General features: G+C 44.6%; 1 protein-coding gene across 5 annotated transcripts; it reads left to right on the top strand.

Moving 5' to 3' along the window:
* The first annotated feature begins 1,772 nt into the window (after positions 1 to 1,772).
* Positions 1,773 to 9,078, top strand: IL12A (interleukin 12A). Of its 5 annotated transcripts, none has more exons than XM_063620347.1 (7): positions 1,773 to 2,233; positions 3,232 to 3,377; positions 6,074 to 6,187; positions 6,511 to 6,552; positions 6,628 to 6,669; positions 6,761 to 6,904; positions 8,468 to 9,078. In XM_063620347.1, exons 1-7 carry the CDS (start codon positions 2,116 to 2,118, stop codon positions 8,621 to 8,623), a joined length of 762 nt encoding a protein of 253 aa, XP_063476417.1. In that variant the 5' UTR covers positions 1,773 to 2,115; the 3' UTR covers positions 8,624 to 9,078. The 5 variants fall into 5 exon arrangements, with proteins under 5 accessions (XP_063476417.1, XP_063476419.1, XP_063476420.1 ...); XM_063620349.1 differs by lacking the exon at positions 8,468 to 9,078 and adding an exon at positions 7,318 to 8,453 and having other exon boundaries at positions 1,780 to 2,233; XM_063620350.1 differs by lacking the exon at positions 8,468 to 9,078 and adding an exon at positions 7,180 to 8,454 and having other exon boundaries at positions 1,782 to 2,233.
* The last annotated feature ends 3,642 nt before the right edge of the window (positions 9,079 to 12,720 follow it).

Raw genomic sequence — 12,720 nt, forward strand, 5'->3', positions numbered from 1 at the left:
TCTTTTTGTATATCAACTGTAAAAAGTAACAGTTTTACCTTTTCTTTTCCAATGTTTAAAGCTCTCATTTCTTTTTCTTTCCTTATAGCATTGGCCGAGACCTCCACGACAAAGCTACACACTGTGAAGTAGTGATTGTGAGCAAAGACTGTCACTTACAGAAAAATCATGTATTCCTAGAAGAAGGTTTTCGTTTCATCTTAGCTAGAGTACATTGAACACATCAGGAAACTGTTTCACAAAAATATAAGTTAGAAACTGTGTCTGGTAGCCAAGAATCCATTTTTAACAGTGGCCCTGTGCTTATCTAAGCAACAGAAATTACTTTTCTAGAGGAGATGGCCCTTCCAGGGGAGAAACAGCTCAGTTGTGATACACTTATCTTCATCCTGACTTTAAGTACATTTAACTCCACACTAAACCCCTGTGGCCACAACACAGCTCTGCACCTGTCATTTGCTTTACACAAACTGCTAAATGCAATCGTTTCTGACAATGGATTACTCTGTATCCCGCGGGGGAATTCACAGACAGCAGCATTAGAAGGGGCCTTAGAGATCAACCATCTCTCTTGTCTTACACACACCTAAAACTCCCTACAGCGGTGCTTCATCAGCTTCGCGCAGATGAGCCACCCAGAAGGCAGCTCCAGTTATTAGGTCCTGGGGTCTGGGTGAAGTCAGGCCCTTTGGAAGCTCCAAGTCAGAGATCAAACACATCCTCCCCACTACCCACGCCTAGGGTGACTAATGCCTGTGGGAAAAACAACTGAACTAAAAAGTCCCACAGGAACCTCAAACCCAGCACATCCAAAATGGAACTTCTCACCATCTCCTCCAAACTCAGTCCTCTTATACAGTAATCCCTGTAAAGCTAGAACAATCTCCATTCTCCATTCTCAGGGCCTTCCTCTCCCTCTCACCTGAGGAGCTACCAAGCCTTGGCCCACAGGCCCTCTGTGTTCTCCATACAGAATAAGGACTTGGCCACACCTTGTCAACTCTTCCCTCTGCTCTACTCCTGACCCCTGGATCCATCCTTCACGCTGTGGCTGAAGGGATCCTCCCATCATGCAAATTCTGCCACATCTCCCGGCCTAAAACCCAGGAAGACTCCCCACTACTCTCGGCACAGAAAGTACACTCCTTAGTATGGCATCCCCTGCCCTCATGGCACGGCCCCATCCAGCTCTCCAGCCTCACACCCTGCAAGGACACCTAGACCCCCACCTCCCTCAACCCTTCGTGACTGCGCTTCTGATCCCTGTTTCCCCTGTCTAGACTCTGCGTGCCCTCCCGCTGGAAGCGGTCTAATGCCTGCTTGTTTTTAACACTCAGGTTGGGGCCCCTGCCTGCTCCCGGGAGCCTTTGCTGACTCCTGGACCCCGTTGCTCCGGCTGAGCGTGGGCTCTTTCTCTAGGTCTTTCCTCCCAGGACTCTGTGCATTCATACCATCGTTAAACTGGATTCTCTACAAGAGTAATAATTGCATATAGTCAGCCAGCTCTCATCCCTTTTCAGGTTTCAGAAAAGACCTGTGAACAAAACGCCTTGAGTCTGATTTAGTGTGGCAATGCCCCAAGGGTCCTGGTCTCCCTGGGTGTCCTGCACCTGGTGCAACGTCGGCCTGGCATCTAGTGAGCCATCTAAAGGAACGATGATGAGTGAATGATTTGCCTACCCCTTCCAGTACTAGGCTGGAGGTCGTGGTTAGGGCCCACCCCTACGTAGGACATGGAAAGTGGGAGGCACTCCTCTCTCTACGTCGGCAGGGGGCGCTGCACAGCCGCGGGGCGGGGTGGCTTAGACAAGGGGCGTCCGGCTAAGGCCGGGGACCCAGGGTGGTGGGCGGGGTGTCCCGCCCGCCTGTAGACCCCGCGCAGTAACTGCGAACATTTCGCTTTCAGTTTGGGCCAAGCTGGAGGCGGCGGGGCCGTCCCGGAACGGCTGCGGCCGGGCACCCCGGGAGTTAATCCGAAAGCGCCGCAAGCCCCGCGGGCCGGCCGCACCGCACGTGTCACCGAGAAGCTGATGTAGAGAGAGACAGAGAAAGAGACAGAAAGCAAGAGACCAGAGTCCCGGGAAAGTCCTGCCGCGCCTTGGGACAATTATAAAAATGTGGCCCCCTGGGTCAGCCTCCCAGCCACCGCCCTCACCTGCCGCGGCCACAGGTCTGCATCCAGCGGCTCGCCCAGTGTCCCTGCAGTGCCGGCTCAGCATGTGTCCAGCGCGCAGTGAGTACTCAGCCCGCCAGGGCTCTGGCTCGCTCGGGTGCGGAGGGGCGGCTGCTTGGGAAGAGGGGGTAGAAACTCAAGTCTGCCTAAGGAGAGACTGGAACAGCAGCAGCCGTCTCCTGCAAAGAGGAATAAGAATAGGGGTCTCACCATGTGCTAAATAGGGCATGTCTCTTTTCATCTCGAAACAGCCTGATGAGCTATCATTATGCCCACTTCATAGAGGAGAAACTGAGGCCCAGCGTGGAAGACTTCCTGCCTTCCTGCCTAGGGTCCCTCAGCTACAAACAGAAGCAGATCCTAGCCAGTTCTAAGGTCAGGCTTGGCCGGGTGCAATGGCTCACGCCTGTAATCCCAGCACTTTGGGAGGCCAAGGCGGACAGATCTCCTGAGGTCAGGAGTTCAAGACCAGCCTGACCAACATGGTGAAACCCTGTCTCCACTAAAAAATACACAAATTAGCCGAGTGTGGTGGTGGGTGCCTGTAATCCCATCTACTCGGGAGTCTAAGGCAGGGAAAATTGCTTGAACCCGGAAGTGGAGGTTGCAGTGAGCCGAGATGGTGCCACTGCACTCCAGCCTGGGCCACAGGGTGAGACTCCCTCTTAAAAAAAAAAAAAAAAAAAAAAAAGTCAGGCTTTCTCACTTCATTGTTTTTAAAACACTGGGTCCCGAGTCTGACTCAGCCACTTCACCACCTGGTCTGGGTTTCCCTGATCAAAAACATGTAGGCTTTCTCTGGATGAGTGTTGGGTTCAACACCCTTGTCCAAGCTCATCCCTAGACCCTCACAGGGAGCTGGCTTCTAGCCCTAGAATAGAGTGGCGCTTTGTAATAACTCGAGTCATCTCTCAGGTGTTGAAGGAAGTGTTGGAAACAGGTGGAGGGAGGTGAATGCCAAACAGAAATGGATGGGTGAAGGTGGCCAGAATGGACGGAAGGTGGTGCAGGCAGGCCATCCAGGCTGAAGCTCCTCCACCTGCTCCTCTTCCTTCCAGGCCTCCTCCTTGTGGCCACCCTGGTCCTCCTGGACCACCTCAGTTTGGCCAGAAACCTCCCCGTGGCCACCCCAAGCCCAGGAATGTTCCCATGCCTTCACCACTCCCAAAACCTGCTGAGGGCCGTCAGCAACATGCTCCAGAAGGTGAGCCTTTCCTGTCCTCTCCACTGTGCACCTGCACCCTCTCTGAGGAAGGGGCCTCTGATCCTCCCCTCTGGTACCTGATGGAACTGCAGAGAAATTGTGGAAGTTCATTAGTAGCTGTCAACAGCAGGGGAGGGAACTTTACAAACGGCCCAAGTGTTAAAGAGTCCTAGTGAAATTGTGTCTCCAGAGAAAGCAAGAGTAGTAATAAATTATAATGATGTTGGTTTTGGCTATGTCTACACAGCGTAAAGTGGATATTTGCAGTGTTCCTGTAGCCTGCCAACAGAGATAGAATTGTGTCAGGTCCACATGGTTTCTCTGGCACCACACCACTGATCAATCCTGGAAATAGTTACTTGGGTGCATACTCTGTGTTGAGGGGCAGGGGTACAAAGATGAAATACCCTTGTCCCTCCTGCTGCCCACCAACTTCTACTTGGTGACACAGTTCCTTCTTGGAGCAACACATCTCAGGAAGGACTATGACAGTTCACATGCAGCCTTCATTTCCTAGAGAAGAGTTACCTAATTTTATTTACAGCTTCGTTCTTTTAGGTTTCATATTTTAATGTAAAAAACATTGCTGTTAAAAACAGCTCCAGTAGCTACTGCTGCAAAGGCTAAAGGCTAGTGTTTTAAAAGATGTCCTCTGACTTTCTGCTCTCTAGGAATTTTTTCTTATTTTCTAGCTTGTTGCCTTAGGAATATCTTAAAATAAGCTCAATGCCACCAAGCCTTCTTAAAGGGCTCCTTTCCCCTTTCAATCTTTCATAATGTGCTGTGCATTGCTCCTCACAGTTCAATTAATCTTAATTGGACAGGGGGTTCAAGTGAAAACTGCTTTGTTTCCTGAAGAAAGGTTCAAAATGGGTAACTTTTAGGTGCTCCAATTCATACAGATGTTTTTCGTGCAAAAGTTGACGACCCTACTCTCAGATACAGTCCTAAGGGTCAAAAGATTATAGAAATCAATTTAATGTTTTGTACATCATTTGTCAAATTTGCTGCAGTAGAAAACAAAGGAGGTAGATGCAAGTGATTCACCGGCCATATCCAGCCCACAGGTTTGTAGAATTTGGGCTATATGTTTATTTTTTAGTTTGATGCTATTCAAAAACCGAACATTTCAATTAAGATTTCAAAATTCTAGCTTCTCTTGAAAAGATCTGAAGAACAACACTGGACTCACACCTCCCAATCTAACTCTTTATAACCTGCTCAGAATAGAGAGGTTGCCCAGGTCTGTTTAAACACCTCCAGGAATAGTGTACTCATTTCCTACTGTTGCTGTCACAAATGTAGTGGGTTTAAATGACACAAATTTATTATCTTACAGCTCTGGGCATTAGAAGTCCAAAATGGGTCCTACTGGGCTAAAATCAATGTGTCAGCAGAGCTGTAGCCCTTTCTGGAGGCTCTTGGGGAGAATCTGTTGCCCTGCTTTGTCAGGTCTAGAGGCTGCCCACATTCCTTGACTTGTGGCCCCTGCCATTGTCCATACCAGCAATGTCTGGTTGAGTCTTTCTCATGCTGCTCCCTCTGGACTGACCTTCTACCCACTTCTACTTTTGAGGACACTGCTTACACTGGATTCACACAGATAATCCAGGATCATCTGTCTACTCTTAGATCAGCTGATTAGCAAATTGAATGTCATCTGCACCTTCATTCCTCTTTGGCAGGTCACATAGCACATTACGAGGTTCGAGGGATTGGGAGGTGGATGTCTTTGGAGGTGGAGAATTGATGTAGCTACCACAGAAAGGGATTTTACTGCTTGTGCCCAAACATATTCTGAATTTTCAGGCCTTGCTTCTTGGCTCATGCTATTACCTCTGTCTGAAATTTCCCTCCTCCATTGTCGACATTTTACTCCTCTTAATGCAGGTGTCCCATCTCTAGGAAGCTTTGCTTCCCTTCCTGCCCCTCCTCAGAAGCTTCATGCCCTTCTCACCATGTCTCACCTACTGATGCCTCCTGGTCATTTGGGCACTTGTCTGTCTCAGCAGCTAAACTTGCAATCCAGGAGGGTATACATGGTCCTCTTCTCTGTCATGTTCTTAGTACCTAATGGAGTGCCTGCCACCCATCAGGCTGTTGAATGGAAAAATGATCATAATCTTCAATCATACAGTTCTTTACTTCCTAAGATACATTTCATAATTTTACCCAACGGTGCTTTCGAACACACTAAGACGACATCTCTGTGTATGTGTGTGCGTGTGTGCACTGCAGATTAAATCTCAGCTTGTCTTAAGGGTTTGCATGTTTGTTATATCCATCAAGCTGTGACCTTAACAGTTCCCCCTTTAGAAGTTATACTTGAAATAGGTATTCATAGAATACAGTCACTTTAGCAAAAGAAGAAACAATTTTCACCAGAAGCAAGTGTCACAGTGAGGTGTGGAGGCTGGTTAGCACAGGCTGTTGACATGATTTATTGTGTTTACATAAGGAAAAAATACGTCATCCAGAGAAACATGCCCCAAGCATAGGGAGAGGAGGGTGAGAGACAGAATGTAAGGAATCTATTTCCTTTTGTGTTATGAAGAACCAGAATTTCCTGCAAGTCAAAGTGACAGAGGTCAAGGGCAGCCAGCTGGAGCCTGCCTGGCACCCTGGCTTACCAGCCTTGTGGGGTGCCAGGTGCATTATCAATGTTATAAACTGAGTTTCTCCTTCATTTTTTATAGGCCAGACAAACTCTAGAATTTTACCCTTGCACTTCTGAAGAGATTGATCATGAAGATATCACAAAAGATAAAACCAGCACAGTGGAGGCCTGTTTACCATTGGAATTAACCAAGGTATAAAGGATTTTCCTCCCAGATCATGCAGTGTGGTTAAAAACTGTGCATCAAATCTCACCTGCTTCTAAAAATTCACGTTTCTGGTATCCATCATTATGGGACTTTAACTGGTCCTACTTCAGAAGTTAGATTTGGGAGAAAAATTATTTTTAAAAAATTGTGTTTTTTTGCAACAATATGACTATACTTAACACTTAAAAATAGTTAAGATGCTACATATTATGATATGTGTTTTTACCATAATAAAAAAATTTGACCTGAAAAGTCAGAAAATTTTATACTAAGAATTAATACTTTGATATATGATTTTTCCCCTCTAGAATGAGAGTTGCCTAAATTCCAGAGAGACTTCTTTCATAACTGTAAGTCAAAAAATGAAAAGTTTCAGCCTGTATGATGAATTCATATCACTGATGTCTGATTATTTTTTCTTCTAGAATGGGAGTTGCCTGGCCTCCAGAAAGACCTCTTTTATGATGGTAAGACACATAGCTCTTCCCTCAAATGCAATGGAGGAAATGTTTTTAGCCCATCTCAATGGATACTTCCCCATCTTGTCATGTCACCCAGGCCCTGTGCCTTAGTAGTATTTATGAAGACTTGAAGATGTACCAGGTGGAGTTCAAGACCATGAATGCAAAGCTTCTGATGGATCCTAAGAGGCAGATCTTTCTAGATCAAAACATGCTGGCAGTTATTGACGAGCTGATGCAGGTAAGACTTCATTCTATCAGTGAGAGCACCTTTTTCATGCTAAAGATACGCAGCCAGAGTCTTCGATAAAGAGGTATAAAATCAGCTTTTCCTGGATTGGTGGAGGCCTTTTAAAGGCCTGACAGACCTACATTTTCAAGGAGACAGCCTTGAGGGTGCCTTCTATAGGGAGCACAAATGTGAGCAGATCACATTGTGAAAACCAGACTCCAAAGTATTCACTCTGTGGTATCCCCCACACTCGGCAAATGTTTTTGTGCATTTTCTTATGTCAGCCTCAAAACAACCATATGGGATCTGCACAAAGGAGGGAACCAAACCTTAGGAGAGTTAAACCACTTGTCTGAGGCTCTGCCTCTTAAAATCCTTCAAGAGGATTTCACTACACTTACCTTCTCCCTCACCTCTAAAAGCTCCAGGACGTACGTGCTCCAGGATGTGCATGCAAGGGGCCAGCTTGCATATCTGCAAATGTTGCTGGGAAACAAGCAGGATTGGTGCCTGATTATGACCCATTGTGAACCAAAATGTGAACCGAATAAAAGAATGACCTATCATCTGGGGCATCTATAATGTTATTCATAGGCAAGAACTTGCTTTGTTATGTTCTGAATCACCATAACACAGGTGCTAATATAAAACAAATATTTATATAAGCGAGGGTGACTGCTTTGGTGACTAGGACATGGGATAAAAATATGGTGGCAGAAATCATTGTCTGAAAAGTAATTGTTTTACTTTTATTCTTTTCGTGTGTGTGTGTGTGTGTGTGTGTGCATGTGCCAGATTACTTGTTTGAAAGGCAATGAGCTTCATCCAAGTGTCAAAGAATGTTACCATCTAGGCAGCTGTAGTTGCTATTTCATTTTTAGGACCAAGAGTTGGGTGATGTGGGTGCTAGAATCAATTCTACCGGTAACCAGACAACTATTCCCAAGTCACTTAACCCCTCTGTGCCTCAGTTTCCTCCAGTATAAAATGGGATGACTTTATTCTAGCTTTCTTTTAGACTTTTTGTGAGGAAGATATGAAAGTATTTATTCAACAAGGGTGCAAATGTAAGGTTTTATATTGTGTTATCAAATCAAAGTGCTAAACTTGGGAAATTCATTGCCAGGTTTATCTGACACAAATGGCATGTCTTCAGTAAACAGGCCTGTTACTGATAGCGAGTTCGAATCAATAGCAATCCATCACCTCCCTGTGCTAAACAGAAGTGGGCTTTTTAATGTAACATATATAAAATTAATTAGATATTGCAGCAGATGTCATTTTAAAGGAACTGTTTCTTTCTAAAACACAACTCCCACTGATTATTTTTTCTAAATAGTTTTAAGGGTCTTTTCAGAGCTCATCGAAGACGCATGTGCTTGGAAAATGAGTATTTCTTTTCTCAGGTTCTGCGTGGTGATCTGGCTGAGAGTAGATTTGGGTTGGGTTTAGGAGTGGCATAAGGCACTGAGTTGCAGGCTCTGAGACATGTACTGGCTTCACTAATTTTTACAAATGAATATTTGAATTTTGGAATACCATATAAGTCATGCTTACTGTTCATTCTCCTAGGCCCTGAATTTCAACAGTGAGACTGTGCCACAAAAATCCTCCCTTGAAGAACCAGATTTTTATAAAACTAAAATCAAGCTCTGCATACTTCTTCATGCTTTCAGAATTCGGGCAGTGACTATTGATAGAGTGATGAGCTATCTGAATGCTTCCTAAAAAGTGAGGTCCCTCCAAACCGCTGTCATTTTTATAAAAATTTGAAATGAAGAAATTTTGATAGGATGTGGATTAAGAACTAGGGAGGGGGAAAGAAGGATGGGACTATTACATCCACATGATACCTCTGATCAAGTATTTTTGACATTTACTGTGGATAAATTGTTTTTAAGTTTTCATGAATGAATTGCTAAGAAGGGAAAATGGCCATCCTGAAGGTGTTTCTCATCCACTTTAACAGAAGGGCAAGAATTTATAAGCTATTTCTGTGCCCAAGTGTTTGTAGAAGCAAACATGTAAGCATAATTTATTTTAAAATATTTATTTATATAACTTTGTGCTCATGAAAGCATCTGAACTAACATATTTATTTATGTTATATTTATTAAATTATTTATCAAGTGGATTTGAAAAATATTTTTTAAGTGTTATAAAAATAAAATTATTGAACTAAAGTGATTCTCCTATTTTTCTAATGTACTTTTAAGTGTTAAAATACACATTGCGGGAAAATTGAAAACTCTGATGAGACTTCAACAAAATCACTCTGGAAAGAATGCCACAATATTCTTATTCCTTCCCTAGTTCCCTTCATCTCATTTTAAAGGGACCCTAGTAAGACAAGATATGCTTTACTACTAAGGCAGCCAAGTGAGTCATGGTTTTTGAGGGTTTATTATTTTTGTTCAACATGAGTCTAAAAGTATGCTGTGCATTAGAAAAATACATCATAGTATTCTTCAACCAGAAAAAAAAAATGTCACTAAGAGGCCTTCTAGCCTAATTATTCTAATTTTTGTGACCCTTTGGGCTCTGAGAGAAAAGTTGTCTCTAATTTACAATCAGCAAATCTCTCCATTTGTCTAAAATCGTATAGAACTTTTGCCTGAACCACATGGATAATTGCCTTACTTTGCCTTAAGAGATGTGCTCTTAATGAGCTACATGTTAAATTCCATCTTTTTAATTCTCTAAACCAGGGGTCCCCGATCCCCAGGCCATGGACTGGTACTGGTCCGTGGCCTGTTGGGCAGTGGGCCCCACAGCAGTAGGTGAGTGGCAGGTGAGCAAGCATTACCACCTGAGCTCCACCTCCTGTAGATCAGTGGCAGCATTAGATTCTCATAGGAGTGTGAACCCTATTGTGAACTACACATGCAAGTGATCTAGGCTGCATGCTCCTTTTAAGAATCTAAGTAATGCCTGATAATGCGAGGTGGAACACTTTCATCCCGAAACTATCTTTGCCCCCTGCCCCCCAGGTCTGTGGAAAAACTGTCTTCCACAAAACCAGCCACTCCTGCCAAAAAGGTTGGGGACCACTGCTGTAAACCATGTAAATCTTTAGGTTTCATGACTTCGTTCATTTCGTACTGCTGTAACAGAATATCTGAGACTGGGCCATTTGTAAAGAACAGGGATTTATTTTTTTACTGCTCTGGAGGTTGGGAAGTCCAAGAACAAGGGGCCAGCATCTGATGATGGCCTTTGTGCCACATCATCATATGGCGGAAGGTGAGAGAGAGAGAGCAAGGGGGTGCTGAATGTGTCCCTTTATAAGGAATCCACTCCCATGATAACAGCATTAATCCATTCATGAGGGCAGAGTCCTCATTGCCTAATCACCTCGTAAAGGTCCCACATCTTTATACTGTTACAGTGGCAATTAAACTTCAATGTGAGGCTGGGTGCAGTGGCTCACGCCTCTAATCCCAGCACTTTGGGAGGCCGAGGCGGGTGGATCACCTGAGGTCGGGAGTTTGAGCCAGCCTAGCCAACATAGTGAAACCCTATCTCTAATAAAAATACAAAAATTAGCCAGGTGTGGTGACGAACATCCGTAATCCCAGCTACTCGGGAGGCTGAGGCAGGAGAATCACCTGAACCCGGGAGGCAGACCTTGCAGTGAGCTGAGATCATGCCACTGCACTACAGCCAGGCGACAGAGTGAGACTCTGTCTCAAAAAAAAAAAAAAATTCAGTGTGAGTTTGGGAGGGGACACACCACCTTCAAACCATACCAATTCACCATTACAATACAATGTAATGTTAAGGCTTTGCTAATCCATTCCTCCTTAATAGAAAAAGGACCTAAAACACAAAATATTTTGAGTGACCCCTTTCCTCAGTTACTCCTCCCAATTGAATCCCGATCTTTATCCCTGTGAATGTGTCATCTCCTTCCCAGGTCCTCCTGCATGACAAACTTTCTCGTTTTTCAGATTCTTGTCCTATTAGACATTCAATAAAATAGAAACCTTCAGAAGCTACATCCCATCACCTATCTCCTTCTCTTGAGTGATTCCTCCACAATCTTGAATGGCCCACAAGTGCTTCACAGACATGGGTTTCTTTCAAGTGTCGAGTCTGGGGTCTCAGCAGCTTTGACAGTGAGGAGAGACGAACGGGGCTGTAGAGTTGCAGCCACCCGTCACTTGGAATGGTGACTACTAGTTGTCTGGGCCCAGAAATCAGGAGGGACAAGCAGACTGTCTCTTCCATGGACTGGGTTTATACACAAGAACACATGTGTTTCTTCTGTTCTAGAAATTAGCATGGGATATGCTTCAAAAACATGACCGGCCACAGAAACAGCTTCATGGTTCATTCCATTCTTTATTACATGGTTAGGTTTTCACTTTTTTTAAGCCTGTGTCTGCAGTTTACAAGTTGTGTTGTATGCTTGCAACCAAATCATTCCAATGCTCCCCATTGGTTTCCTCTTCTGAAAAAGGAAGGTAATACTAGAATCTACCTCAAAGGATCAGAGAAAGGGTAAAATGGAACAACTCGTGCAAAGGGCTAGTGTTGCACCTGGCATGTAGTAAGTGCACAATAAATGTAAGCATATTTTGAAATGTATTATTAGTCTTTGGGCTAAGCACCTGCACTGAATTGGTTACCTCCTCTTTGCTGCTATTTCCTCATTGATGAAATTCAGAAAACTGTGGGACCTAATTAACTGTGTTATTGTGAAGATTAAATGACACAATACAGTGCCAGCACCTAGTTATTACTCAACATAAATTTGTTACAGCTCTCACAAGACATCAGAACACCCGCTGATGTGCTGTCCCCCCATGGCACTCAGCATATTAAGTGTGGTTGGCACAAGCGGCTGCCTAGTGTGAAGTATGAGGGCAAAAGGCATGGTCTCTGCCTTCCAAGAACAAAGGGTGGAGAGCAAAGTAACTTTTTTTTTTTTTGAGACGGAGTTTCACTTGTCACCCAGGCTAGAGTATAGTGGTGCAATCTCGGCTCACTGCAACCTCCATCCCCCAGGTTCAAGCGATTCTCCTGCCTCCACCTCCTGAGCAGCTGGGATTACAGGTGCCCACCACCATACCTAGATAATTTTTGTATTTTTAGAGACAGGGTTTCACCATGTTGGCTAAGCTGGTCTCAAACTCCTGGCCTCAGGTGATCCACCCACTTCAGCCTCCCAAAGTGCTGGGATTACAGGCGTGAGCCATTGAGCCCGGCCAGGAGCAAAGTAACTTATCAAAACCAAGGACCATCCCCCTAAAAATACCGCCCAGTCAATTGGAGATTCGTTTGATTAACAAACTACTTTATTCAGAAGAAACTAAACCTTGAAAGTGTATCTCACACCTAAGAATGACTAAATCAGAGAATTAACATGAAAAATATTTAGTTGTCAGCTGCCCCATTGAAGGTCCAGGACTTTGGGAAGACAGAACAGTTCTAGGACATGGTCTGGCCGGACATCCAAAGGTGAGTATTGAAAAACTCAAGAGATGTAAAAGACCCTTGTACACCCAAAGGAGGCTAAGAAACTACAGACAAAAAGAAAAGAACACCAGCTTTGTTGGGGCCAGGACCCACAGCCATCATAAGTCCTCTTCCCTGTGTCACACTGGGCCATTCAGTTATTATCCTTATTTGAGGACTAAACATTTTGGGGTGGGCGCAGTGGCTCACACCTGTAATCCCACCACTTTGGGAGGCCAAATCGGGCGGATCACGAGGTCAAGAGATCAAGACTATCCTGGCCAACATAGTGAAACCCTGTCTCTACTAAAAATACAAAAATCAGTTGGGCATGGTGGTGTGTGCCTGTAGTCCCAGCTACTCAG

Source organism: Symphalangus syndactylus, chromosome 17 (assembly GCF_028878055.3).
Source record: "Symphalangus syndactylus isolate Jambi chromosome 17, NHGRI_mSymSyn1-v2.1_pri, whole genome shotgun sequence".
In the NCBI taxonomy this organism is placed as follows: Eukaryota; Metazoa; Chordata; class Mammalia; order Primates; family Hylobatidae; genus Symphalangus; species Symphalangus syndactylus.